The sequence below is a fragment of the Epinephelus lanceolatus genome, chromosome 2 (assembly GCF_041903045.1).
Source record: "Epinephelus lanceolatus isolate andai-2023 chromosome 2, ASM4190304v1, whole genome shotgun sequence".
Classification (NCBI taxonomy): Eukaryota; Metazoa; Chordata; class Actinopteri; order Perciformes; family Serranidae; genus Epinephelus; species Epinephelus lanceolatus.
The window spans coordinates 1,855,372-1,882,309 of record NC_135735.1 but is presented as its reverse complement, the minus strand read 5'-3'; the positions used below and the strand labels follow the sequence as shown (position 1 = coordinate 1,882,309).

General features: G+C 42.7%; 1 protein-coding gene across 2 annotated transcripts in view; it reads right to left on the bottom strand.

Moving 5' to 3' along the window:
- Positions 1-26,938, bottom strand: part of LOC117259401 (multiple epidermal growth factor-like domains protein 11) — a 221,351-nt gene that overhangs the window by 143,642 nt on the left and 50,771 nt on the right. For both annotated transcript variants that reach the window (XM_078173119.1, XM_078173121.1), the window contains exons 2-5: positions 26,490-26,597; positions 15,077-15,211; positions 14,095-14,196; positions 11,306-11,406 (exon numbers count right to left, since the gene is read on the bottom strand). In XM_078173119.1, the coding sequence (XP_078029245.1) occupies positions 11,306-11,406; positions 14,095-14,196; positions 15,077-15,192 (319 nt within the window). In that variant the 5' untranslated portion in view covers positions 15,193-15,211; positions 26,490-26,597. The remainder of the gene's footprint in view (positions 1-11,305; positions 11,407-14,094; positions 14,197-15,076; positions 15,212-26,489; positions 26,598-26,938) is intronic.

The window sequence follows — 26,938 nt, the reverse complement described above, 5'->3', positions numbered from 1 at the left end:
ACACAGTGTCAGTGATAGAGAACAAACGAGGCTACAGTTGAGTGAACGGGCATTACATGACATATCCAAAAACTTGTGAAAATCGCTGTTTTGTCCCGATGTCTGACGGTAGCCATAGCCACTAAAGTGAGCTGGGGACATGGATGTAAACTGTAACTGCAACGTGACTGGTGCACGGAGTCATACAACTGAGTGGCGGTGATTCTAGTTTCTTTTGAGACTCAAACTGAACGTTTCTCCTCCATGTTTTTCCTTCATTACTTTAAGAGATCACAAATAAACGGCTGCATGTTTTTTCTGTTTCTCCTCATTCTTTGTGGCAAACCTGGTCTCTTTCCAAAGTCATTGAATATTGGCACTTGGGCACCACTGACCACTACGTCAGAAGACTGACAAAAAAAAGCTGCCCTTTCACTTCGGCACGATACACAGCTAGACACTGTCAGAGTGTAATGGCACCTAACAGCATTAGAGGGAAACACACGCGGACATCACTTCATTATTTTATCCTGTTGGACATTTGTGTGAAGTTTTGTCATAATTAGCATATGACTTCTTGAGTTATGGCAAAAAACATGTTTTGTGAGGTCACACTGACCTTTGACCACCAAAATCTTATTAGCTCATTGTTGAGTCCAAGAGGACATTTGTGCCAAAGTTGAGGAAATTCCCTCAAGGCCTACTTGAGATATTGCGTTCACAAGACTGAGACATATGCAAGGTCACAGTAAACTTGAGCTTCGACCTTCAAAGTTCACCATGAAGTCCAAGCAGATGTTTGTGCTAAATTTAAGAAAAAATCCCTATAGGCACTCTTGAGATATCATGTTTACGAGGATGAGATGGATGCAAGGTCACAGTGACCTTTGATCAATTAAATCTAATCAGTTCATCATTGAGTCCAAGTGGACGTTTGTGTCAAATATGAAGACATTCCCTCAAGCAGTACTTGATAAATTGCATTCACAAGATGATATAGTCTAGGTCACAGTGACACTAACTTGTGACCATCAACCTATCATCATATCAATCATTGAGTCCAAGTGGACGTTTGTGTCAAATTTGAAGACATTCCCTCAAGGAGTACTTGAGATATTGCCTTCACAACAACAGGATGGACAGACGTATATGTGTAAGGAGAAATGGACAGAAAGACAACCTGAAAACATAATGCCTGTGGCTATCACCGGCACAGAGCCATAAAAAGAGGACAGAACGAGTTGGACTGAGAATAAAAAGGGGACAAGTGAGGCAGGAATCATCCTGACAAGAGATGAAATGGCCTCGGGCACAGATGGAAAATCACAAAAGGTTTCCTCCGCCTGTAAGACGGCGAACATCCACAGAACGTGTGTTCGATTTAGGGTGCTTACCTAAAAATGTAAAGTCTACAGTGAACGTGTTCGACAACCTGCACATGACTACATGTGGGATGTAAAGATGAACAGGAAATGAAAAACAGCGCTCACAAAACAGCCAGGAAACACAGACAGAGGAAAGCCCTCTCATCAAATTAGCAGCCACCACCCTCCCCCTCCTCCTCCTCCTCCTCCTCCTCCTCCTCCTCCTCCTCTCTGTCGGGGAGGGAAACCTTTCAATTAGCTCATGCTGTGCATATCACACAACAAAAGACCTGTCCCAGCCCGTTAACGTTAGCCAAGCAGGCAGACGTCTCTCCGTAGTTAACACTGAAGAATTAGCTTCCAGCGTTCAAACTACTCAGCCAACAGGAGCGTGAGGCGTGTGTGTGTGTGTGTGTGTGTGCGGTGGAGCGAGCTCCACACAATAGAGTCGAGGGTTATTTGTCTATTTCCCCCGGGAGAATCTAATAAAGTTGTTTACAAGCAGATGTTGAATAAAGACACACAATGCGCTGCTCCTCGCCCTCCCGCCCCCTCAGGCAAACCCATTCACTTCCTCTCTTCAATAAGAAAAGGCAACACTGCCCTATAGAATTTACCATCTAGGGTGGATAATTGATCTCCGCTGCTGCGCCGAGGAAGGTATACCAGTGTGAGATAAAGAGCGGGCAGTCAGGGAGATATTTTCTGTCTCTCATAAACATTGTCTCTGACAGCTCTCACAGCTGATTTTGGACATTTAAGTTCAAGCTTCACGGGTTTTAGGATCTAATTTTATCTGTATGTGTTTGCTTAAAGGAAGACAGCGACCCAGTCACCAGATAAATGTTGGCAACGTACGTTCATGCAAAACAAGGATACATCACATCTGTTGTTAGATAGGAACCTTCAACTTCAAGTTTCAACAGCTCTGTGGTTTTATTTAGGCTCAAAGACCACATGGTTATGGCTTAAAATACCTGCTTTTGTTGGCAAAATATAGGCTGGAAAAATAACGATGGCTTGGTAAAAACAACCACCGTTTATTGTGCAATCCCGGCAGGTAAGGCAGCGATATCTCCATTAAAAGCAGCTGTGTTTTGTGGCACTACTGCGGCTGGAAATGTAGCAATGTTCCTGTAAAACACAACCAGTTTTTGTGGCATTATGCTGGCAGGAAACACAGTGATATCTTGGTAAAAAAACAGTCTCTATTTGTGGCACTATCCTGGCAGGAAACAAAGTGATGTCTCCATAAAAAACAACCAGTTTTTGTGGTACTATGCCGGCAGAAGACGCAGCGATATCTCCGTTAAAAACAGCTATTATTTAAGGCACTCTCCTGACAGGAAACACAGTGATATCTTGGTAAAATACAGCCACCTTTTGTGGCACTATGCCGGCAGTAAACCCAGCAATATCTCTGTTGAAAACAACTGCTTTTTGAGGCACTTTCTCAACAAGAAACACATCAACGTCGCTGTAAAAACAAATGTATTTTGTGGCACTATCCCGGCAGGAAAGACAGCGATGTCTCCGTAAATACAGCCACTATTTGTGGCACTATGCCGGCAGCAAATGCAGCGATATCTCAATTAAAAACAGCTTTTTTGTCATGGCACTCTCGCGGCAGGAGACACAGCGATGCTCATTAAAATACAACACTTTTGTAACACTATCTTGGCAGGAAATGCAGCAATATTTCTGTTAAAAAAAAAAAAAAAAAAAAAAAAAAAACTTTTCAAGGCATTCTCCCAGCAGGAAATGCTGTGATATCTCAGAAAAATACAACAAATTTGTGGCACTATGCCGGCAGGACACACAGCTGATTTTTGTGGCACTATCCTGGCAACAAACGCGGCGGTAAAAACAACCACATTTTGTGGTACTATGCTGCAGAAAACACAACGATATCTCCGTTAATAACAGCTGTTTTTAAGGCACTCTCCGAGCAGGAAATGCCACAATGTCTTGATTAAAAAAACTGCCACTTTTTGTGGCACTATGCCGGCAGGAAAAACAGTAACAGGTTTCTAAAAACACACTCGCTTATGGCAGCAAAAACAGTTGCTGGAAACACAGCAATAACTCGCTAAAACCACCCAGCTTTGTTGTGTGTTGGTCTCAAACAGCGATCTGCAGTTTGGCAGGTGTCACACCATCTGCCATCCCCTCCACCTCTACACGACGATGACACGTGTGAAACGTACAAATGTAACGTATTCATAGTTTACGGAAACGTACGATGCCAACATTTCCTTCTGCAGACAGACAGACAGAGGAAGTTGTTATTTAAATAAAAATGATTTTACTGCGTAAAAAATAAAAGAAAACTTATGTTTGAGCTGTGTATGACCACCTGCCAACACCACTGCACTCGTCATATGAGATCCAGCTGGTAGTCTGTCTCGCTCTGGGCACTTTGTTGTGTAATGGGATTAATTTTCACAGAAACGTTCAGACACATCCAGAAACAGCTGATGAACATAGACAGACTCTGACAGGCTGGAGGCACAATAAAAGGACAGTCCATTTTATCTGTGCTTTAATATACAAGTGAGTTTATTTCACTGTGAGACACTGAGCAGGCTGTGCAAACAACATTTAAGAGTCAAATATTGGAGCTGCTCCTCACTGAAGATGTTTCCTCTCTGTGAGAGCGAGCACTGGTCATCGTCCTGTTCACTGTCCTTTTAGCTCTTCTTTGGTCTCCACACACCTCCAGACGCCCGCTCCATAAAGACTTGAATGAACTTAACAAATGAGTCGGGGCTAAAGCAGTTCCATAAAGGTCAATTCAAGTTCATGCAGTCAGACTAACTCAACACAGGCTCCAGTAGTCAAGCTAACTGCATGTGCACGTTTCTTTCAGGGTGCTTTTTTAGTTGGGCAAAATGAGCTCAGGTCTGTTTGTGCTGTCAGTACAGTTCATTTGCGCTGCTGTGAAAGCTGTCAGTGTTGCCCTGGTGTGGACTGGTTGATTTGCAGTCTAATAACAGCCTAATAATTCTTACAATCTGTTATTTCCCCGTGAGCTCTTTGTGACAGCGAGGAACATAAATAAACACTTTAGAAGCATTAAAGTGCTGCTGCATTTATTTCCGTCAGTCACCAGAATTCAATTTCCCCACGTGGGTCCTGGCGATGCCTGTCAGCTGGTGGAACTTCCTGTTTACTCCTCTCGGTTCATTTGTAACCCAGCTGCCATAAACCAAACCAGTGAGAAACAATGACGAGAAATGGCTGATCAATTAAAAGTTTAAATGTTATGAAATGTTTTGAAACAACCTCCTGAAATCTCGGGCACAATATTCAAACAGAACAGAAAACCTGTATGTTATTAGAATATCTCGATATGAAACTTTAGGCCTGCAAATGTTTACATGTTTACTGGACATATATATATGTATATAGATATAAATATATATTATCTGTATATGTGGACTGTATCTGATGAATGAGTTCAACAAATTAAACTTTTTTATTGGGGGCAACAACGTGAATGAGGAGCAAAGACTTTGGCTGCAGGTGAAAATTAAACATTAAAATATTGTTCAGAATGGTAATTATGCCTGTAGGACATATAAGCACTTAAGCATAATCAGGTTGGTGCTACAACTGTCCAATCTCACAATGTTTAATTGTGTTACCTCCTGTTTTTCATTAAAAAAATACACCAGCACATATAAGTTTACTTTTTTGATCCATTGTTACTATAAAAAACACTGATTACAGCAGCTTTTATGGCGTCTTGTCACGATTTATTAATTTTAAAACCAGAAATTATTAATGAACTATCGTCTTTTTTCCTCCACGGTAGCTGTCAGGCTGAGTGTGAAACAACAACCACACAGGAAGGAGGGAAGTTTGAGCCCCCGCAGAGCTGCTGTGTAAAAATAGAATTAATTTAGTAGATAGAAATGTCGTCTGAAACACGACCACCTAAAGTCCATTTGAAGCAAATCATAAAATGTTACTTGTAATTTGTTAAAAATGTCTTCTATGAGTCATGGCACCATGCCGGCTGGAAACGCAGTGATGTCTTGGTAGAAAACAACCACATTTCATGGCACTGTTCTGACAGTAACCGCACCGATGTCTCAGTAAAAAACAGCTGCTTTTCGTGGCACTTTCCCGGCAGGAAACAAATCAATGTCTCTGTAAAACACAGACATTTTGGCGGCATTATCTCGGCTGAAAATGCAAAATCACAATAAAAAAATTGCCTATTTTTGTGGTACGATTACAGTGCAGATGTCCCGACATGATTTTGACCAAATTTGGGCAGGTGAGGAGAAGCAAATGTTCCCAGAAATGATTATCTGAATAAAAGAAATCAGCAGCATAAGTGACAGGAAACACCTTTTAATGTGTGTTGGAAAGGTCGTAGGTGTGTCAGCTGATACTGCTCGTTTGTCAGACACTATAAATAGTCGTGATGTACCAATTCTTTGGCTTCCTCGCAAGTAAACCCTCAAGTGTCTGATCCTATGTGTTTTGGGACTCTTTATTCCACAACAAAATGAAATGATGTCTTTTAATTCTCATTTAAAACAAACCTCACGGACTGCATTTTTTCATCTGCGTAATATTGTGAAAATTAGGCCTATCCTGACCCGAAAAGATGCAGAAAAATTGGTCCACGCTTTTGTTACCTCTAGGCTGGATTACTGTAACTCTCTATTATCAGGTAGCTCTAGTAAGTCCTTAAAAACTCTCCAGCTAATTCAGAATGCAGCAGCACGTGTACTAACAGGAACTAAGAAACGAGATCATATTTCTCCTGTTTTAGCTTCTCTGCACTGGCTCCCTGTAAAATCCAGAATTGAATTTAAAATCCTACTGTTAACTTATAAAGCTCTAAATGGTCAAGCTCCGTCATATCTTAGAGAGCTCATAGTGCCATATTATCCCACCAGAACACTGCGCTCTGAGAACGCAGGGTTACTCGTGGTCCCTAAAGTCTCCAAAAGTAGATCAGGAGCCAGAGCCTTCAGCTATCAGGCTCCTCTCCTGTGGAATCATCTTCCTGTTACGGTCCGGGAGGCAGACACCGTCTCCACATTTAAGACTAGACTTAAGACTTTCCTCTTTGATAAAGCTTATAGTTAGGGCTGGCTCAGGCTTGCCCTGTACCAGCCCCTAGTTAGGCTGACTTAGGCCTAGTCTGCCGGAGGACCCCCTATAATACACCGGGCACCTTCTCTCCTTCTCTCTCTCTCTCTCTCTCGTATTCTATTACTGCATCTTGCTAACTCGGCCATTCTGGATGTCACTAACTCGGCTTCTTCTCCGGAGCCTTTGTGCTCCACTGTCTCTCAGATTAACTCATATCACAGCGGTGCCTGGACAGCGTGACGTGTGTGGTTGTGCTGCTGCCGTGGTCCTGCCAGATGCCTCCTGCTGCTGCTGCCATCATTAGTCATTAGTCATACTTGTACTGTTATTATACACATATGACTATTGTCACACATGTATACTGCCAGATATTAATACATACTTTCAACATATTGTACCACAGTAGCCAGAACTATAACTATAATATTATTACTTTCATTAATGTTGCTGTAAGCTACTGTCATTACCGTCTGTCCTGTCTCTCTCTGTCTCTCTCTCTCTGTCTCTCTCTCTCTCTCTCTCTCTCTCTCTCTCTTTCTGTCTCATTGTGTCATATGGATTACTGTTAATTTATTATGCTGATCTGTTCTGTACGACATCTATTGCTCGTCTGTCCGTCCTGGAAGAGGGATCCCTCCTCAGTTGCTCTTCCTGAGGTTTCTACCGTTTTTTTCCCCGTTAAAGGGTTTTTTGGGGAGTTTTTCCTGATCAGCTGTGAGGGTCATAAGGACAGAGGGATGTCGTATGCTGTAAAGCCCTGTGAGGCAAATTGTGATTTGTGATATTGGGCTTTATAAATAAAACTGATTGATTGATTGATTAAATTAAAAATAGCTTTTTCTGGTGGCACTATCCTGGCCGGAAATGCAACGATGTCCTGATGTAAAACAGCTGTTTTTTCCAACACTGAGTGTGTTTACATGGACAGTTTAATTCCCTTTTCATTCAGAATGAAAGTTCAAGTGATCTTGTAAACACCTAATTCGGAATGAAAATGGCCAATGCGATTGAAAATTCAATCCGATGTAAGGGGCTGGAATATTCCGTTTCTAATTCCCAATGAAAGAATTTCTCACACTTGTATACACTCATTCCTCTTTAAGTTCATTCCGGTCTTTCTGCACATGCTCATTTCCTTGGCCTTTTGGCGCCATGACGTATATAGCGCGCATAGCAATGGGCTGAGATAGAGCAGTCGGACTCGTTGCACTCACCGGTTTCCATTCTCCACAGCACGGTCTTCTATCTCCCTTCTTCGACCTTCTACCTCCCTTCTCCTCCTCAACAGATGAAGCATTAGCAGAACAAGGTTGTTGTCGTACTGCTGCTTCAAGAATATAAGCAAAACAAGCCTGAAAAAGGCACTAAGAACGGCGTCGTCAAGCATCTTGTTATCTGGAGCGAGGACTACAGTGTTTTCTTCCGGTAAACGTAAACATATAACATCCGCCCCGCCCCCTATCCAATCAGAAACCTTCCCTGCCCCAAACCTTGCGCAGACCTGAATAAAGGCGATTAAACTGATCTCCCATGTAAACCGAATGATTTCATTCAGATTTATTTCATTCTGAATGAGAAGCCATCATGTAACTGCACCCATTGTCTCGGCAGGAAACGCACCGGTGTCTCCATAAAAAACAAAAAAAACCAACACTTTTCATAGCACTGTCCCACCAGCAGACTCGGCACTGACTCGATAAAAAAAACAGCTGCTTTTTGTGGCACTATGCTGGCAGGAATCATAGCGTACTGTGTTCACTGGTTTCGATTAGTGATCTGCATCTTCGCAGGCGTCAAGCAATCCGCCATCTCCTCCAGCTCCCGATAACATAAAAACCTCTTCTCTGTGACTTTGCAACTTTCCTGAAGAATCAGACAAAGATTCAGCGGTTCTCAGTTTTAATATTCCGAGGACAGTTGGTGTGTTCAGGACTGTTTGAGCTGCATCAGATGTGACAAGACGAACAGATATGTGAGAGGACGAGACGCACGGTGTGTTTGTGTGTGTCTCTAACAATTAAGACCAGCAGCTGAACGCTGGCTTTACAGTTAAGTAAAGAAGCTCATGTATGTGTCGGATCATCTTCCACTGAACATCTGTCGTCTCATCTGCTCGCTGTAATTGTCTGATGTTGAAGAGTTTGTTTTTCTTTGGCTGCAAAAATTTAAAACCAGCTTCAAACTCAAATATCGGTGTAGAGAAATATATTATCTCTGACCAACTTCTTCAACAACAGATCCGTCCTGCACTCCGGGGAATAAAGCTCATCTGTTTATAATGTGAATGTGACAAACAGCACAAAGATATTCGTTTCCACAAATACAAACACTCTCTTAGTCGTAGAATAAGAAGCAGCAGAGGAAGACAGAGCCATCAGCTGATCTGCCCGTTAAAGCCCTCGATGACCCAAGAAGACAAACAGCAGATCTGCAGAATGAAGCTCAGATCTTTGAGTTTTAAGAGATATCTGACAACATTTAACTTCATATTAGCAGACGTTCTGCGCTCACAGCTTTTGTTTCCCTTCTTCTCTGTTTACGTTGATTTCAAAGCTCTCTGTGGTGAAACTTTGAGTTGAAATGGATCCACTTTGGAACAGAGGCGGATTGATCTAACTCTGACGGCTCTAACAGCAGATATAGATAACTGCCCGGCCGCGAGTGAAAAGATAACGACTGAGATTGAATCACTGTTCCGCAAGACACACTGCAATTTTAACAAGCCTGGAAACTTTGTGTGTATCAAGTGGAAAAAGTTTGAAAATAACAATGCAGATGACAGGAAAATGATTTTGTTTGTTGCACAGACGTTATGCAGAGCACACGTTCCCCTGTGGTGGGAAGATTTCAGATCCAGCTGTACGCCGTCTGATAGGAAACAACAATGTTGGATATGTTTTTATTGCCATTTGATCAAACACAATGTGCATCTGCAGCTTTATAAGAGCGCCCTCACTTCACACACACACACAACAAAGGACCAATGAGTGTTAACTTCTTCTGAATGAAGCTAAATTGTTGCTCAGTCAGTCATTTATCTGCTCTTTATATGGCTGTTATATCAGACACTTACAGCTCAGATCTTTGTTACACAGTCCTGTGAAAAGCTCTGTGCCTTCCAGCAGCAGAGATTTAACAAGACCTTTATATAAAATAAAACCGTCATGAGATACTTTTGTTATACGCTGCTGATTAAATTTGGATTATTACTTTGTCTGGACGGATGTCTGGAAGATGAGAAGCTGCAGTTAGGTTTGCAACTGATGGCACCAGGAGGGCCAGTAAAGCTGCGGGTCCACAGTTTGTGGCCGGGATGAGAGGTGTCCCTCATGCTGCACGCTCTCCACAGGCGCCGCAATGGCAGGAGGTGAAGAACGGATAATGTGTCAGGGGCCCCGTTTACACCTGGTATAGTCTCTATATACAGACTCTACATTCAGTGAAGGTAGAGTCTGTAGGCAAACCCCGGAGATCTTGCCTCCGGAAGAAGAGCGGAAGAGCCCTGGTTTCCAGTTGTAGGCTGTTTGTAGGCCGCGTAATATTGACCAATCACGTTTGAGCTGGCTGCAGTTGTTGCCAGGTTAAACGGTCCGTGCGGTGAACTAACGAGGCGGAACATAATTGGTGTCACTGCAAACTCTGAATCCATCGCAATGGTTCAGCATATTTACTTATATATAAACGGAAGTCGGAAACATAAATTCGCCTCCTCCGCCCAAATCAAACCGGAATGCCAAAAAATCAGGGGTCTGCCCCCAGAGGCTGTATCGCCGTCTGCTGGAAGTCAGACGGCGAATACAGCCGATGGGTTCCGAGAATGCACCTGGTATGAACATGTGTCCTGGGTGATCTGATCACAAGTGAACAGCTCTACAGCCCCGTCTCCACCAAACCCTTTCAGTCCAGCACCTTTGGAACCAGCAGTAAGCCTTCAGACATGGTACCTAGACCCTCGGTGTGTTCAGACAGTCCTCTTAAATGTGGGCGGGGTTGTTGTCACTCACTGCTCCGTCCAGCACTCGCTGTATTTCCTCATCAGCGGTGACACAGATGGAAGTCTGCACCTGGTTTATCGTCCACAGAACGAGGCTGCACGCCCACATTTTCACAACAAAATAGAACAGGCTGCAGTGAGAGTCTCTCTCCATGGGATATTTAAAAATAGCAGCTTTGTGCATTTAGTCCTTCTCAGGCAAGCTCAGGGGTTTAGTGTTGCTGTAGCCCACAGGAAGTGAGGATTAGAATATATGACCTTCACATAATCCGCTCCAAATTAATCTATATTTTTAAAGTCATTACTAAAAGTGTGTGTCATATAAAAACTAAAGTGATGCTCAAAGTTGTCACAGTGAAATTTAAGGTGTGCTGATGGATTCACGTCATCAACTCATGCATTGAGTAACATTACAAGTTAACGTTCCACCTTAAAAGTTGCCGGCAGTCGACCCAGTGAATGAAGTTATTTTTTCTCTTTCATTTTATAGTTGTAGTTTACTGATGTATGAACAGAGGTTACATAAAACCAGAGTGAGCGTCCTCTACTGACCAATCAGACTGCAGGGTTTCTAGCTCCACCTTTTAGTACCAGATCTGTGTGCTAGGTACCCCAACAGAGGGGGGACCAAACATGGGGACGCTAAGGAACGCTTCTGTTGGGACCATCCACAACTTTACACTGTGGAGACAGAAAAGGGCCTTTGGAGCAGTGCATGTTTGTATTTGTATTTGGGACCCATCGGTCCAACAGCCCAGTGGGTTTTTGGTCCAATGGGACATTTTTCAGAGTGCTGGTGTTTTGTAATATGGAGCTGTCAGAAGATCAGAAGGAGAGAATCAACAAGACTTACGAACACACAGGTTTCCACTTTCATAGAAGCCCGGGCAGCACTGAGAGCGTCGCCTGTACATGGTCCTCACTCCTCTCCTGTATGCCGTCTTGTAGCTGATCCTGTGACACACACACACACACACACACACACACACATAAAGTTGATGTATCTCTGTGATTTCTTTCCATTAAAACAGCACGACTACATTTGAATTTTAAACCAACACGTCACATCTTATGGCGCAGCTCTGTGAGAGCGCTGTAGTAAAAATGTGTTCACGTCACGACACTCCTGATAGACGAGCGACACTTAAGCGTTTAAGGGAGTTTCGGCGACTCATTCAAGGACGCTGATGTTGTCTGACATTTCAGCTTCAGATCAATGACTCAGCTCTTAGCTGGGGGAGCTAAACTGGTGGCTATAAAGCTTAATGTGGTCATTAAAGCCGATACTCCGACGGTCGCTCATGAAAATGACCACATCAGGCGGAGCTCAACTGCCGGAGTTGGGTAGTAGACACTCATGACAGACTGCAACACGAGTACATACAGTACAAGATGTACTGCGTTAGACATGGTGCAAGTAAGATGTCTCTGAGGTGAAGACAGAAACCAAACGTGAGCACACGAACTGCCTCTCTGTCTCTGACTGTGACGCATGTTCAGCATGTTTGATGATTTCTGCAGTTTTTGGCCTATATCCACCTGTTTTAATGACCTCATAGTCACTGTGATGATGAACAACAACAATCACTTCTGGGCAGACAGCCAGCAGCTGATTTGAATTGCATACATACGTGAAATAAGAAACTTGTTGATTTCTGTCGTCATTTTCAGCCCTAACTGTAACATTTAAAGATCTACAGTTAAACACGGTGGTCCGACTGATCTAACAGTTTATTTCATGTCCTGTGTTGCTGCGCTGTCATCTTTCATAAACCAGATCTACCAGCACAGAAGCGCAACAGCGTCCTGCTGTGGGTGGGGCTGTAGCAAAAAAACCTTATCCAACTAAAAATGCTAATATCAGTGTAAGTGTAGGCTATATTCAAAACGTTATCTTCACTTTACCTTTCACACTTACTAACCCTGGCAGCAGTAGACCAGCAACTTCTGTGTTTTGTGAGGTAAAATGACTGTGTATGTCAGTGGAGTCTGGAGCCTTTGACATAAGGCTTCAGTTCCACATTAGCAAAGCAGAGGAGTGAAAATATTCTAAATAAAGTGCACACTTAACCCGATACTGATCATTTTAGGTGGCTGAAAACTAACTAAAACTAACATCATGTCGCTCCAGTGTGTGATGTCAGGCCGCATGTCGGCTTCACAGAAGCAAAAGAGGCGTGAGGAGTGTGACATGTAAGACAACAGCGTCGACCTCCATTGTGACATATAGCATACGTGTCAGCAGCTCTTTAGAAACAATATCAATGGCATCACATGTCAATAACAATCATGTCGCGTCTCTGTTATATGGTGGCTGATCTCGTCCTCTGCTCGGAGCGTAAGGAGCTTCTGGACCTCACTGTTTTCACTGTCAGCAGGAGCTGGTGCAGCAGCCCCTCCATGACGAGCTCAACACTGTTGGACGAACACTGATTTTTTTTTAGGTGACCCTGCTTTAATCTGTGTTTTTACTGGTTTTAATCACCAGAAGGTCTCATTGATAGGATCCATACTAAAATGCACACATGCAGACAAAAGCCCAAACGGCACACGGCAAAAACATATTCTGATTTATAAAACCACAGTACGCAGTTCCCTTTCATATATCAACTTGATCCACATGTGGATCCGCCTCACACTCCGCCCTCTACACGCCCATGTTCTACCTTAAATGGTCAGTGCAAAGCTCCTCCTGAATGCTGATGCAAAGATATGAGCTGCTGATCAACGGGACAGTGTTTCAATGTTTACACCATCAGAATGATTCACACCACTCTCCACCCTGGGACACCATCTGATGATGGAGGTTTGATCTGTGAGCACAGTTTATTTATGTGGGGATGTGATGGTGAGACAGCGCTGATGAAATACTGAGCAGAAGTCGATGTGTTGAGTTGGCTTATATTTGTTACAACTGAAAGGTGTTTATGGAAAAGTTATGGCTCACTAGCATCAGAACTACTGTAATAACACCATTAGGTTAAATGTTTATGAAGAGGTGGATCTTTAAGTAAGGTGTGATATTTCTACAATCAATTTCTCATCATCTGCGTCACCAATTTCCCGTCTCGAAAATGTTCGTACGCACGGATCAGAGTTTTCCTACATGTGCGCACATTCTTCTTTTGTTTTTATAGATCACAACCTCTGCGTGGGAAGTGGCGTGCGCCTCTTTCAGGCCTCAGGCTATTTGTTTTGGAGCGGTAGAGACCTCTGTGGATAATTCAGCTCCCAGTGAAAATCTCTGGAGCAATGAACCCTGAGGGAATTCTCACCAGGAGACACTGACTGCAGTGACGGCTTTGCTTCGTCTTTCTTACGTGTTTTGACTGAGAGACCTCAGGCAGCAGCAGAAAACTGCTTCCTGTCAACAATCATTTTTGATTTATCAAGCTGAAATTGATCTGCTACTTTTCTGTTTTACATCACAGTAAATTGAATATTTGAAATTCGGGCTGTTGATCAGATTAACCTGAGCGATCTGAAGTTTTTACTTTGAGCTCTGACAAACTGTGACGGCACTTTTCCACATTATCTGACACTTTATAGCCAGAGTTATTAATTTGTTAATGAAACACAGATTAAATGATGTTGAAAAAAATCATTAGCTGCAGCACTACAGTCGACAGCTTGTGTCCGTACCTGTGTCTGGTGCATTTGAACCAGTTAAGGATGTCGGTGCAGCGGGTGTAGTAAACCTGGTCAAACGGATGAGCGTAGGACTCCTGCACCGTCACAGCGTAGCTGAGGGGACAGAGAACACAACACAGATTAACAGGAGGCCTCCAAACACTTGATGATAACACCTGCACAATTCATTTCTAATCTTGAATAAATATTTGTCATTAATAAATTAACAGGCAGCCTGCCGCACATTAAATTCAAGGATATTATTCTCATTACCCTCGAGGCTTCGCTGAAACGTGAAAACTCTAAATGGCACCGTGGTGGAAGCTAAAAGCTGAAAATCACTGAGGGAAGTTTTTTTCTCGTGACGCTCAATAATGTTTCTTCTTAAAATAAATCAGCAGTATTGATCTCAGGATGAGAGCAGTGTGTCCTTGTGCAATTTTAAAATCTGAAATAATGTTGAAAAGGTCATCGATTCTCTCGGAGCACTTTAAACACTTTATTTCCTTAAAAACCACAAACTTTCAGGATTTTCAAGAATCCTGACAAAACTTCACATCTGCTTTCTGTAATGTTCTGTTGTGCTGTAACGACACGTCTGACGCAGTGCGTGCTGAGTAAAGGTGACTGAACTGAGCCTAACCTTTAGTATAAAAAGTGAAACTCTAACAGTCATCAGGGGTAATATCCATTTCCCCCGTTCCCTCTGATTACACTGAGAGATTATCGATCACAGCACATGCACTCTGCGTTGCTCTCATCAGAGAGGACATTGTGCTTTTACTCAGTGTCGCTCTGAGTGGCGAGACCACTCAAGCAGTCACATTACCATCGCTGTGGATTTACGGCCTCTGCGTGTCCCCAGGAGGAAACCTTTTGCTTTTGATTATTGGCTAACCCTCAGAGGTGATTTGTGGCGGGGAGTCCATTACTTCACTGCAGCGTTTTGAGCCGTGTTATTTCACTTTGAATATTGAACTGGGACTGAACTGACCTCTCCCAGTGGCTGCACACGTTGGGGTCATCCGGGTTGAGGGGCGACGCCACAGAGATCAAGCCGAGCAGGTGGAGCCACAGCAGGGCTCGGGGGGAGACCCCACCGGCCCCCATTGTCCTCTTCCCTCCGACCCTGAGGAGAGCAGAGAGAGACAGTGAGTTCACCTTTAAAAGTCTGCGGTGTCGTACATGAGTCAGAAAAGATACAAGGAGAGTACAAACCTGCAAAATAAAAAAATGCAGTTTGTTTGCACGTTGTTTCCATAATGCCTCCATGGGCTATCACCAATGCAGAGGCATAAAGAAACCTCATCAGCTGACAGTGTGCTGCTTCATCATTTATAAACAACACACCTGACCCCTCTGTACTCATGTCCAGTGGTGGAAAGTAACTAAATATATTTACTCAAGTATGGAAGTAGGGAAACTTGAACAGCTATGAACAAACGTGCCGCGGCTCCGTCACAACTAGTCGAATCCACTCGGCTGCCCGGCAGAGATCTGCTCTCTACTGAGTGCACTTATAGTTTATTTGTTCTATTGTTTTTATAGTTTCACTCAGTGTGCTTCTGCTTTGTTGCTCTTATAGTTGTCATCACTTGTTTCCTGTGCTTCTACCTTTTACCTGTGACATCTGTGGAGCACTCTGGGTCACCTTTGGGTCTGAAATGTGTTGTACAGAAACATCTGCCTGGTCTGAGTCCACTACACTTCAGAGGGAAATGTTGTACTCTCTGCTCCTCTGTGTTTTTCCAACACATATAGTTACACTTAAGACTTTTATTACATTAAAGAAAGAATATGATAAGCCAGTGTGGTGTTAATGATTAAACACCTGGTCGGCAGGATTCTGGGCTGTGACCCTGGCTGATCCCTGTTGAGTTTCACATGTCTGTGTTTGCAGCAGTTCTGACCCAGGAGTTTTTTACTCTTTAACCTTCTCTGATGAAACAAATGATTTCATCTTCTCTCCCATTAATCATCTGATGACCCCTCAGATTTATCTAGTGACCCTTTAGAGGGCCATGACCCCTAGGTTGGGACTCACAGGACTAAACTGACAGCAGCATTAACAGTAACACCTCACTCACACACTGATGCATCAGTGTAAAGACTCAGATAATGTCAGACAGGATCATGTATCAGTCACAGAGGCTGTTTCCTGTGAGAGGAGTACTCCTGGTACTCTCTAACTGAAGGATCGGAGTACTTCCTGCGTACAGGCTGAACCCCCCGTGGCCGCCGCTCGTTATGTGGAGCAGTAGGTATGATGCTGAGAATCAAACAGCAGCAGGTGGGAAACTTTAATTCAGTCTTTTTGCAGATTTGAAGTGTTTACAGAGACGCTGGAGAACTTTACATTTGGATTCAGCTGCTTCAAACCTGATCAAATATTCAACCCATCACCATGACAAATGTTGGCGCTGTGTGTCAGGAGGGTTATTTATGAAATGTAAGTACTTCATCAGAGTAATGTAACTTATTACATTTGATTACTTCTCTAACAGATGTTTTAAACTGGACATTAAAGCTGGAAAATGTCTGAAAGTAGTCTCTGACAAAACAACAAGACATTTCCACGCAGCAAAAAGATGCAAAGACACAAAATGAAGCCACATTCTGAACCATTTATTGAAAAGAACATATTTGGTTTTAACCCCTTTGTAATCACCTACATTTTGATCAGTAACTGTAACTGACTACAATTTATTTTGTAATTTAATAACGTGTAAGTAGTTACTCTCCAACACTGACTGTAAGTTTCTGCAAACCACAGATAAATTACATCTGTACTTTATTAATTAGATGGATGTCACATGTGGATGTACGCATCCACCACAGCTTGGATGAGGAGTCAGGAGCAAAGGTTCAACACTTCTGCATTAAACAGTATTAGAATATATCCAAACTAGTCCATACTCATTGAGTGCACAGTTGCCCACGTGCAGTTTCACATGGTGTGTGTTTGGGATACAGGTCATAGGAAACTGCAGATCAAATAGTCAACTGAACCCATGAAGAAGAGCAATGTATTCAGACAGAGTGTTTGTGAATTTGACAGTACGATTGCAGCCACAGCGATCAGTCGCATTTTAGCTATTTTTCTGTTGTTATAGCGCCACCCAGTTGCCAATTAGAGTTAAATTTCTCCAGTCACCTTGAGGCGTCCTGTTCTACATATCTACCAAGTTTAGTAAAAATCCATATGGCGGTTAGGCCTAGATAAGAAATGAGCTCTCTAGCGCCCCCATTTTGTTTGATGGGGTCAATAATGGAGGGGTCCCCTCAGATTATGTGTGGTCATATGTCTACAAAGTTGCGTGGTGATGGGTGAAACCCTTGAGATGTTATACACCTTTATGTGATGAGCCACGCCCTCCGCAATATTCATTGCCTTATAGAAGCTCAGTTTTAGTAAGTTTTCCAACTTTTGCCAAGAGGGAACTTTAGATATTGGTCCCTAGATTATGTTCACCCAGTTTCATGCAGATCGCTCAAACTTCCTAGGAAGAGATCCATTTGAAGTGTTTTTCAAAAAATTCAAAATGGCGGAAAATCTATATAAGCGGAAGTTATGGGTTCTTGAGGCAAATGTGTTCCTCATGAGGAGAGGCATCTCTGTGCAAAGTTTCATGTCTCTACGACATACGGGGCATGAGATATGCCCATTCAAAGGTTGACATTTCAATGGGTTGCTATAGCGCCCCCCTTTGGCCAATTGATGTTATATTGCTTCATTGGCATCCTCCCATGACCCTCTACCACTGTGCCAAATTTCACACACAGAGTTTTCCTCATTATATAGTGAGATATGTGAACACATTAGTTTAACAGCATTTAAATATATTTTCATAACATCAGTTTTTTTATTGGTTTATATTTCTTCAGGTGAAGCCTGAGTGGACATGTGACAAACTCCTTCAAAAATGCATGTGGTGGGTTAAACCATGGAACACATGAGGCTCAGCAGAAGGGACCTACTGAAAGACAATCTATGTTGGAAACGCAGAACAGATCGTGGCACATATTCACATGCATTATGGGAATGTCCTGGAGTTTCTCCTCTGTGGAGGAACGTTCTGGATTATATTGGTAAATAGTTAGCATGTGAACTGCACAGTTTGTCAAGACTATGTCTCCTTGGAGACAAAACTATTGTGCCGAATTAAATAAATTTGTATTTATTATATTGAAAACTGGATTTATAACCTGAGCTGGGATGATTCAGGTGTTGAAGGAGCCTCAAACTCCTTCACTGAATATGTGGATTGTTCAGACGATAGAAACGACTGCATGAAAGAATGCTGGGAAGATTAAATTGGAAAAACGATATGGTTAATGAACAATGGGACAATTTGAGCTGATATTTGTCTGGAGGGAACAATCTGGGGTACAGTACACTTGGAAGTGATTTCGCAAAGAAACATAGTACTACTACTGCAGCCTTGAAGGTTATAAATGATATAACAGAAGCCCTAGATAACAAACAGTGCTGTCTTTCTCTCTTTATAGACTTTTCTAAGGCCTTTGATACTGTGGACCATGACATTTTGACTGAACGTCTTACAGCAGTTGGGTTTTCTGTACATGCAGTTGGATGGATTGCAAACTATCTTAAAGACAGAACCCAGGCTGTCCAGTTAGAAGGTGTTTCATCTGAGGTTCTTTTATTCCACAAGGGGGTGCCACAAGGTTCAGTACTTGGCCCTTTGTTATTTACCTTGTATATAAATAATATTGGGGTGAATATTCCAAATGCAGCCTTTCATTTTTATGCTGATGACAGAGTCATATATTGCTTTGCACCCACGCCTACAGAAGTGTTTGCATAGCTGCAGAAAGCGTTTAATAGAGTGCAAGAACAGCTCTGCCAGCTGCAACTTGTTCTAAATGCTGATAAAACAAAACTTATGTTTTTCACTAACTCAAAATCAGCAAGTTCAAATCGGTCTGTCATTGTCACCAGTAATGGTCAACAAATTGGACTTGTATCTTCTTTTAAATATCTGGGGTTCTTGATTGATGACCACTTGTCTTTTAAGGCACATATTCTGTATACTGCTACGAAGCTGAAGCTTTTACTTGGATTTTATTTCCAAAATAAGTCTTGCTTTTCTTTTGGGGTAAAACTGAAACTGGTGGAGTCGACCTTTCTTCAGATTATTGATTATGGTGATGTGTTATATATGAATGCCTCCGCTCACTGCCTCCACGTGCTGGATAGTGTGTATCATGGCGCTCTGAGGTTTATCACAAACTGTGGTGCTCTAACTCATCATTGTGTCTTATACACTGAAGTAAATTTGGCCATCTTTATATGAGAGCCGGCTCAGCCATTGGTATGTCTTGATTTACAAGGCTAATAATAGAGGCCACAGTCTCCGTTCTCAGGACTTTTCACATTTTACTGTTCCTAAGGTCAGAACAGAAATGTTCTGAAAACGTTTTCTGCTCCAACTTCATGGAACAATTTGCAGTCTGAGCTCAACTCCAAAGCCTAGTATCTCTGAATGTATTTAAGTCCATGATAAATCCCATTGTATCCAGGAGTTATGAGTGCAAATGTTTCGTTTGATCTCGACCTGATTGTGTAAATTCAATTGTTTGTTATTTGCATCTTTTATGTCTATGTTTAATGTGACAATGTGTTGAAACTGTATGTGCTGCCATTCTTGGCCAGGTCTCTCTTGTAAAAGAGATCTTTGATCTCAATGGGACAAACCTGGTTAAATAAAGGTTAAAAAAAAAAATCATGATTTTTCATGTTACAAATTCAAGACAAATTTTAATTACAAAAAAAACAACATGGAAATAACATACTGGAGTTCTTACTTTAGGTGGTGTTTCCCTTTAAACAGCAGCAACACCTCGTCTCATTGTTCAGTATCGGAGCATAAACACATTGAACATGAACAAACTGTTACATTTCTCTTAACTTAATTACATCTCATTTCATCACACAACAGCATCCAATGAAATCTGAGAGCCAAACGACACATGCGGCACATTAAAGTGCTCCGTCTGAGGAGAGCTTCCTCTGCAAGCATCAGCAGGGGTGGAGGACACAAAGGACACAAAGGACAGGTGTCGTCTTTGATGACAGTGTGTCTTTGGAAATCTTTGAAATCTTAAATGTAGTGACATCTGAATTATTAGTCTTTAACAGTGCGAAGCTCAGATGGAAACATGTCTAATGTCCTCCTGTCTCTGAACCAACAGGAGTTAACGTGAAACAAACACAAAGGGTTAATGTGTGTTTCATCAGGCAGTGGGTTCAGTCCAATATGGAGGGAACACAATATCATTATTGTAAATTAAAAAGGGCGGCACAGAGCGGCTCATTGATGAAAACAGATCAATGTAATAAACTAATGAGGTCAAATTGATACAAGTTGAATTTTCAGAAACACCATAAGCAGGCTACGTCACTGTCAGTGGGCGATGTCATGACACAAAGATCACCAGGGAAGGCGAAGCAACCAGGAGGTGTAAATATGGAGATATGGAGATATTCTACAATGTGAACGATCCGGTTCACGAGGCAATGAAACTGGTGCTCGGGGAGATCCACCGTTATTTTCTGAGGAGCAGGAGGAGAGAGGCTGAATGCACGTCAGGAGAAAGGAACGCTGTGAAAGTTGAAATCTCCGCTACTTTATGCAAAATAAAATAGCAGGGCACAAACACACCGCTGAGAATGCCAATCAGGAAATGCGTCTCTGCGAACACCAGCTCAATGTGGGGCTGTGTGTCTGACATAACCAATCTTGTTTCCACAGAAATCACTCACTGCTTTACATAAAGGTTAGCTACAACAGCAGCGGGGGAAACATCACTCTTTACTCAGGCTGTCAGGGGCTTTTTTTCAAATGGAAAAAATCTCAGTGTAAAAAATATTTAAAGGGTAACTTCAGTATTTTTCAACCTGGAGCCTTTTTCCACATGTTTCTGTCTCTGAGTGACGAATGGGAACATGTTTTAAATACAGCATGAAGAGAGGGCGCTGCAGCTGACAGTAGAGTGTGGATACTCGACCTGAGCCGGTGGGACCCGTCTGAACCCGACAGGTCGGGCCAGGTTCAGATAACAAATCAGAAATTTTGCTCGGGTTCAGTTCAGGTTCAGCCCACTTGACATGCCACTGTGTTGTGCTGTGGCCTATTCAAGTGCTGGAATTTGTTATTTACGTGACAACACCTGAACGCAACACAGGCCAATAGTTACATTTCAGGCAGGAGTAAATATTCAGACTGAACTAATGAAAATGGACTTTGAAGACCGGGACCGGGACAATCTACCTGATACCACTGATGAAGTGGAACTGTACTCAACACAGAACCATACACACAACAACTTGGATCTTTTGAGCTGGTGATGAGAGCATCATCACACTTATCCAAAATTTAGCGCAGCGGTTTCTGTTGAGTTCAAGACGAGTTCATGAAGATAAAGACTTGGAAACAATGGTAAGACTTTAATTCAATTATATTTGTGTATTAAGTGTGAGGTTAGTGTGTGAGTGAGACTGCGTAAAAGGTTAGGCCACGGCGTGCCTGTTAACTCTGCTCCAATTGAGTGTGTGTGCTGTGCTAACTGTGCGTAACAGCAGCCTTTTGATGGCCATTTACACACTGTACATGTGTGATCACGGTAAACACACAAGCTGTAACCATGGTAACAACAACTACAACAGGTACCAAACTGCGTCGGGCTCCGGTCGGGTTCAGACTTAAAAATCAGAAAGTCTGTCAATGTTGGACCGGGCTCGGTTACAACTGTCTTAGACTCAGGTTGGCGGCTTGATACAGGCCACAGTGTGACCTCTCAGGGCAGGTGCACCATTAATTTAACATTGAGTTAACGTTGGTGTTTGCACCACTAATGTTATCTAATGTTAGTGGTGCGAACACAATGCTAAAGGAGTTTTGCTGCTTAAAGTGAAGCCATTTACTCACTGAGCTACCCCAGGGGAAACCAGAGTGTTGCCATGTTTCCTCAGCTACGCTGTCCTGAGTGGCGCCAAAATATTAAAATTTCACCACCTCTACATGGCTTTGAAATGCTGTGCTGAAGCTCACTGAGTCAATGAAGCGCCAAACTAAAAAAAATAGCGCCTCTTGCATTTAACATCAATTTGCATTTTTTATATGCCTCTGCGCTGATGACAGCCGCGGCCAGAGGCATCATGTTTCCGTACATACATACATACACCCCATTCTTGTGAACACTGATCTGATGAACACCTTGAGAGAATTTTTTCAGACTTTGCATGAACTTGGATTCAACAATGAACTGATTAGGTTTAGTTGGTCAAAGGTCAATATCAGTGTAACCTTGCATCTGCCACATTCTCGTGAATGCATTATTTCAAGTGTACCTTGAGGGAATTTCCATAAATTTGTCACAAACGTCCATTCCTACCGAAGAATAAACTGATCAGAATTTTACAGTCAAAGGCTAGTGTGACCTCACAAAATATGTTTTGTCCATAACTGACGAATTCATTCACTAATTCTGACCAAACTTGACACAAATGTAGCCTGGAAATCCAAAACGGCAAAGGAAAGACTTGAGCGCCATCTTCAGTTCTTCTTTTACAGAAAAAGCCAAGTCTAACTCCTTCATTGTAGCGGCCAAAGCCGTCTCAAACAACTGGTGTTCATCCGTAGCCATCTTGCTATGTTTACTGACTGATTCCAGACTTCGCCGTCGCAGCGCTGTCGTCATCTGTTTAGCTCGCCTCTGGCCCGCCTATATCAGATACACCGATATGATTGGTGCAGCTCAGTTTCTTGGGCATAGGTAATGAGCATCATTACTGATTGCCAGAGTGACTCGCTGAGCAAATTCAAATTGTGCTCTCGCGAGAACTCTGGATTTACAGGGTAACACAAATGTCTAACAGGATAAAATAATGAAGGACAAAGGTCAAAGGTCAGCTTGACTGTGACATCATCATGTTTTAACGTCATATCTCAGGAACAGAAGGGGAGACATTTGGTCAGATACTGAATTGGTGACTCTAATCTTGAAACTGTGCTGATTGTATAGATCTTCTGTGTGTGAAGCATCCATGTTTTCACTGACATGGATGGAGACTGTCAGAGACACTGGACTGGTGGGCGGAGTCACACAACCACAGGGTGGACTGGTGGGCGGAGTCAGACAACCACAGGATTGACTGGTGGGCGGAGTCACACAACCACAGGGTGGAGGTTCTAGTTTTGTTTTTCTTAAAATATATACCAGTTGGTTACCAGGTGATGAGTGTGGGGCTCACAAAACAAAATTAACTGAAACTGACATCCCTAATCTCAGCAGAAACAGGCCTTTTAGTTTAACCAGAAACAGCCCTGAAATCACCATCACCAACCCACCAGGCTCCATTTAAAGAAACAGTCATGCTAGTGTGTATAGAGGCAGCATGTTTTGAATGAAGTTTGTTTTATGATGTTAAAATGATGTTTATTTAAATGGAGTCTGGTGGGATCCTTTCATAATGTTGTCAGACACTTAGAATAACAATCTGAGCCTGTCAGTGACAAAAACAAACACTGTTAGTGGACGGACACTGACGGTGTGAACAGAGTGGTTACATTACAGCCTGTTTCACTGCTGCTGTGTCTCTCTCAGTACTGGACTAGTTTCAAAATCTGTTGCTCCCATTGGTCACTGAGACACAAAAGATGTCAGCTGAAAAATACTGAACTTACCCTTCAAGGTTTCACTGATATTTTTAGCTTCATATATGTTGTTGTTTGTGTATCACCACCTTTACAGCTCTGATGTAAGGGGATAGTTTGCCTCTCCACTGAGGCACCAGTATCTTTAAAATGTTCACACAGTGAATGTTTCCTGGGAGTGTTGTTGACGGTTGACAGTGACATCAGACTCGACAGCGGACCGCTTCCTCATGCCACTGGGCCGTTTCAGAGGCGTACACACTGACAGCCCCAGACAATCGTGGTGATGATGAATAAACCTGTGAGTGACAGAGGTGGGACGAGCCAAATTCTCCCTCCCACACTGTCCTGTAAAGCACTGACATTATGATGTTCATTTGTGGACATCTGGTGGAGCGCTCTCATTAGGTGAAATGTGAGGAGGCCATGAGGAGACACTGAGCAGTCAGACAAGCTGCATGGTTTTTGTTTTTCCTGCAGGTGTCTGCTGAGCGGAGACAGGCTGCAGACAGGTGGAATTAAGGTGAGCCAGTGAATCAGCCTCTGCACGACCAATCGATAGTGACCATGAGTCACGTCTGACGTACATGACTGCGTCTCTGACACCTGATGAAGTGTGACGATGATAATTATGGCGTGGTAAAGCAGGAGAGACGGACACACGTGTGCTGAGTCACGTTTGGCCAAAAATAAAAACTAATGCTTATTTCTATACTTCGTACTGTGAACCAGCACATTCTTCAGACCAGTGGCTCCCAACTGCTCCAGATTTCTCCTCCGTCATTGGTTTAAGATCCGCATAGTTTAATACAATCAGTATTGTACTTCAGTAGGAAACTGCACTTCAAAATAAAAGCTCTGTGCCTGAAATTCAATTTACTTCAAAATAAAGTGTTTGTAATGAGCCTGACATGTTTATGAGTCACTTGCGGTCCATTTCTGCACAAACTACCCTTTCTAAAATCTGCACAGCTCTATCCTCTTAATTCAGATTAGGGCTACAACTAACGATTATTTTTATTATCAATGAATCTGCCAGTTATTTTCCAGATTACTTGATGAATCATTTGGTCTTTAAAATGTCAGAAAATAGTAAAAACATCCGTCCCAGTTCCTCAAAGTCCAAGCGTGCACTTTTTAACTCTGTGGCTCACAGAGTCGCTTTGTCGACCATGTTTCCTCTCTTGTTGTATAACGCTCTTGTGAAGCAAGCAAAAAGCGATATATAAATACATTTTACTTATTTACTTAAATGTCAGTGCAAACCCCCAAATATTCACTTTCACATAATATACACAGAGAAAGTGAGAGGCTGAAAAATCAATTAGTCAACTAACTGTTGCAGCTCAAATTCAGATGTGCTGTACTTTTTTTAAAACAGTGTTTTTCATATATATATTCTATTCAAAATCCATCCATTTTCATCTGCTTACCCAAAGCCAGGTCTTTGGGGCCACAGCCTGAGCAAAGCACCCCAGACATCCCTCTCCCCAGTAACACTTCCCAGCTCCTCCTGGAGGACCCCGAGGTGTTCCCAGACCAGATGAGATCTATAATCCCTCCAGTGTGTTCTGGGTCTGCCCCGGGGCCTCCTACCAGCTGGACCAGGAGGATCCTGATCAGATGTTGAACCACCTCAACGTGAAGGAGCAGCAGCTCTACTCCGAGCTCCCTCCAGATGTCTGACTCCTCCCCCTATCTCTAAGGCTGAGCCCAGACACCCTACAGAGGAAACTCATTTCAGACGCTTGTATCTGTGACCTCATTCTTTCAGTCACTACCCAGAGCTCATGACCATAGGTGAGGGCTGGGACGGAGATGGACCAGGAAATAAAAAGCTTTGCCTTCTGGCTCAGCTCCCTCTGAACCATGATGGCCTGGCACAGCACCCGCATCACGCTGCGCACCAAACCACTGATCCATCTCACGCTCCATTCTCCCCTCACTCATGAACAAGACACCGAGATACGTGAACTCCTTCTCTTGACGCAGTAACTCTGTCCCAACCCAGAGGGAACAATCCACTGTTCTCCAGCAGAGAACCATGACCTCAGATTTGGAGGTGCTGACTCTCATCCTGACCGCTTCACCCTCCGCTGCAAACGGCCCCAGGTCATGTTGGAGGTCACTGTGTGATGAAGCCAACAGAACCACATCATCTGCATAGAGCAGTGACGCAATTCTGAGGTCCCCAAACTGGACCCTTTCCGCCCCCGGCTGCACCTCGAGATCCTGAGATCCATTTTTCTCTCTTAATTTCTTAACTCTATTCTTTAGTTATTTATTTAAATGTATCTTTTATTTTTATTCTATAGACTTTTAATTATCTTTTGTTTTGCCTTCTAAAAAATATTTCATTGTCTTATTGTTGTAATTTTCTAGTCTTGCAAATCTTTATGTTTAGTTGTTGTGATCCTTTAAAATGTGTCTTTTATTTCAGTTGTGCTCTGTGAAGCACTCTGGGCTGCATGTTTGTGTGAAAGGTGCTTTATAAATAAAGTTTAGTACTCTATAGTTTTTAAAATCCCAAATCAAATTCTAAAGTAATAAAATGTACGTCCTGAGGACAAGAGAAACATCTGTGTATATATATCGTTTACCCAAGTCTCAAACCAGGTAGTGAGTCCAGAGAGACGTGTTGGATTAAATTTGAATTGAAAAAACAATTCAAGTCTAATGTGAGTATGGAACCGAAAATGTCACCTGGAGACAGAGAACAGGTCTTACCTGGAGCTGAGCTGAGTGTGATGAACGAGAATCTGCTGAGAAACTGAACTCTATCACAAGACAAGGACCCCCAGTGGACGGCGATGTCGGGGCTGTGCCTCAGGACGCCTGTGAGTAAAACAGAGAGGAAACACTGAGCACAAATACTGGTACAACACCCACCCACACACACACACCCACACACACACACCCATACACACACCCCATCTTTAAATGTTTCTAATCTCACAAAGCTTGATGTGGTCCAGTCAGCTGTGAGAGTGGTCTCCTTAATATGTCTAAAATGTCTTTGATGCTTTCAGGTCGTCTTTTTACAAACAGATTTTCTACAAACGGTGTGTTTTCAGTAAATTTAATCAACATTTTGCGCAACTTTGAAATTTTGTCCAATTACAGCAAATTTCCTTCAAAGTTGACCAACAATCGCAGCTTCCGATGAGTTCAACCAA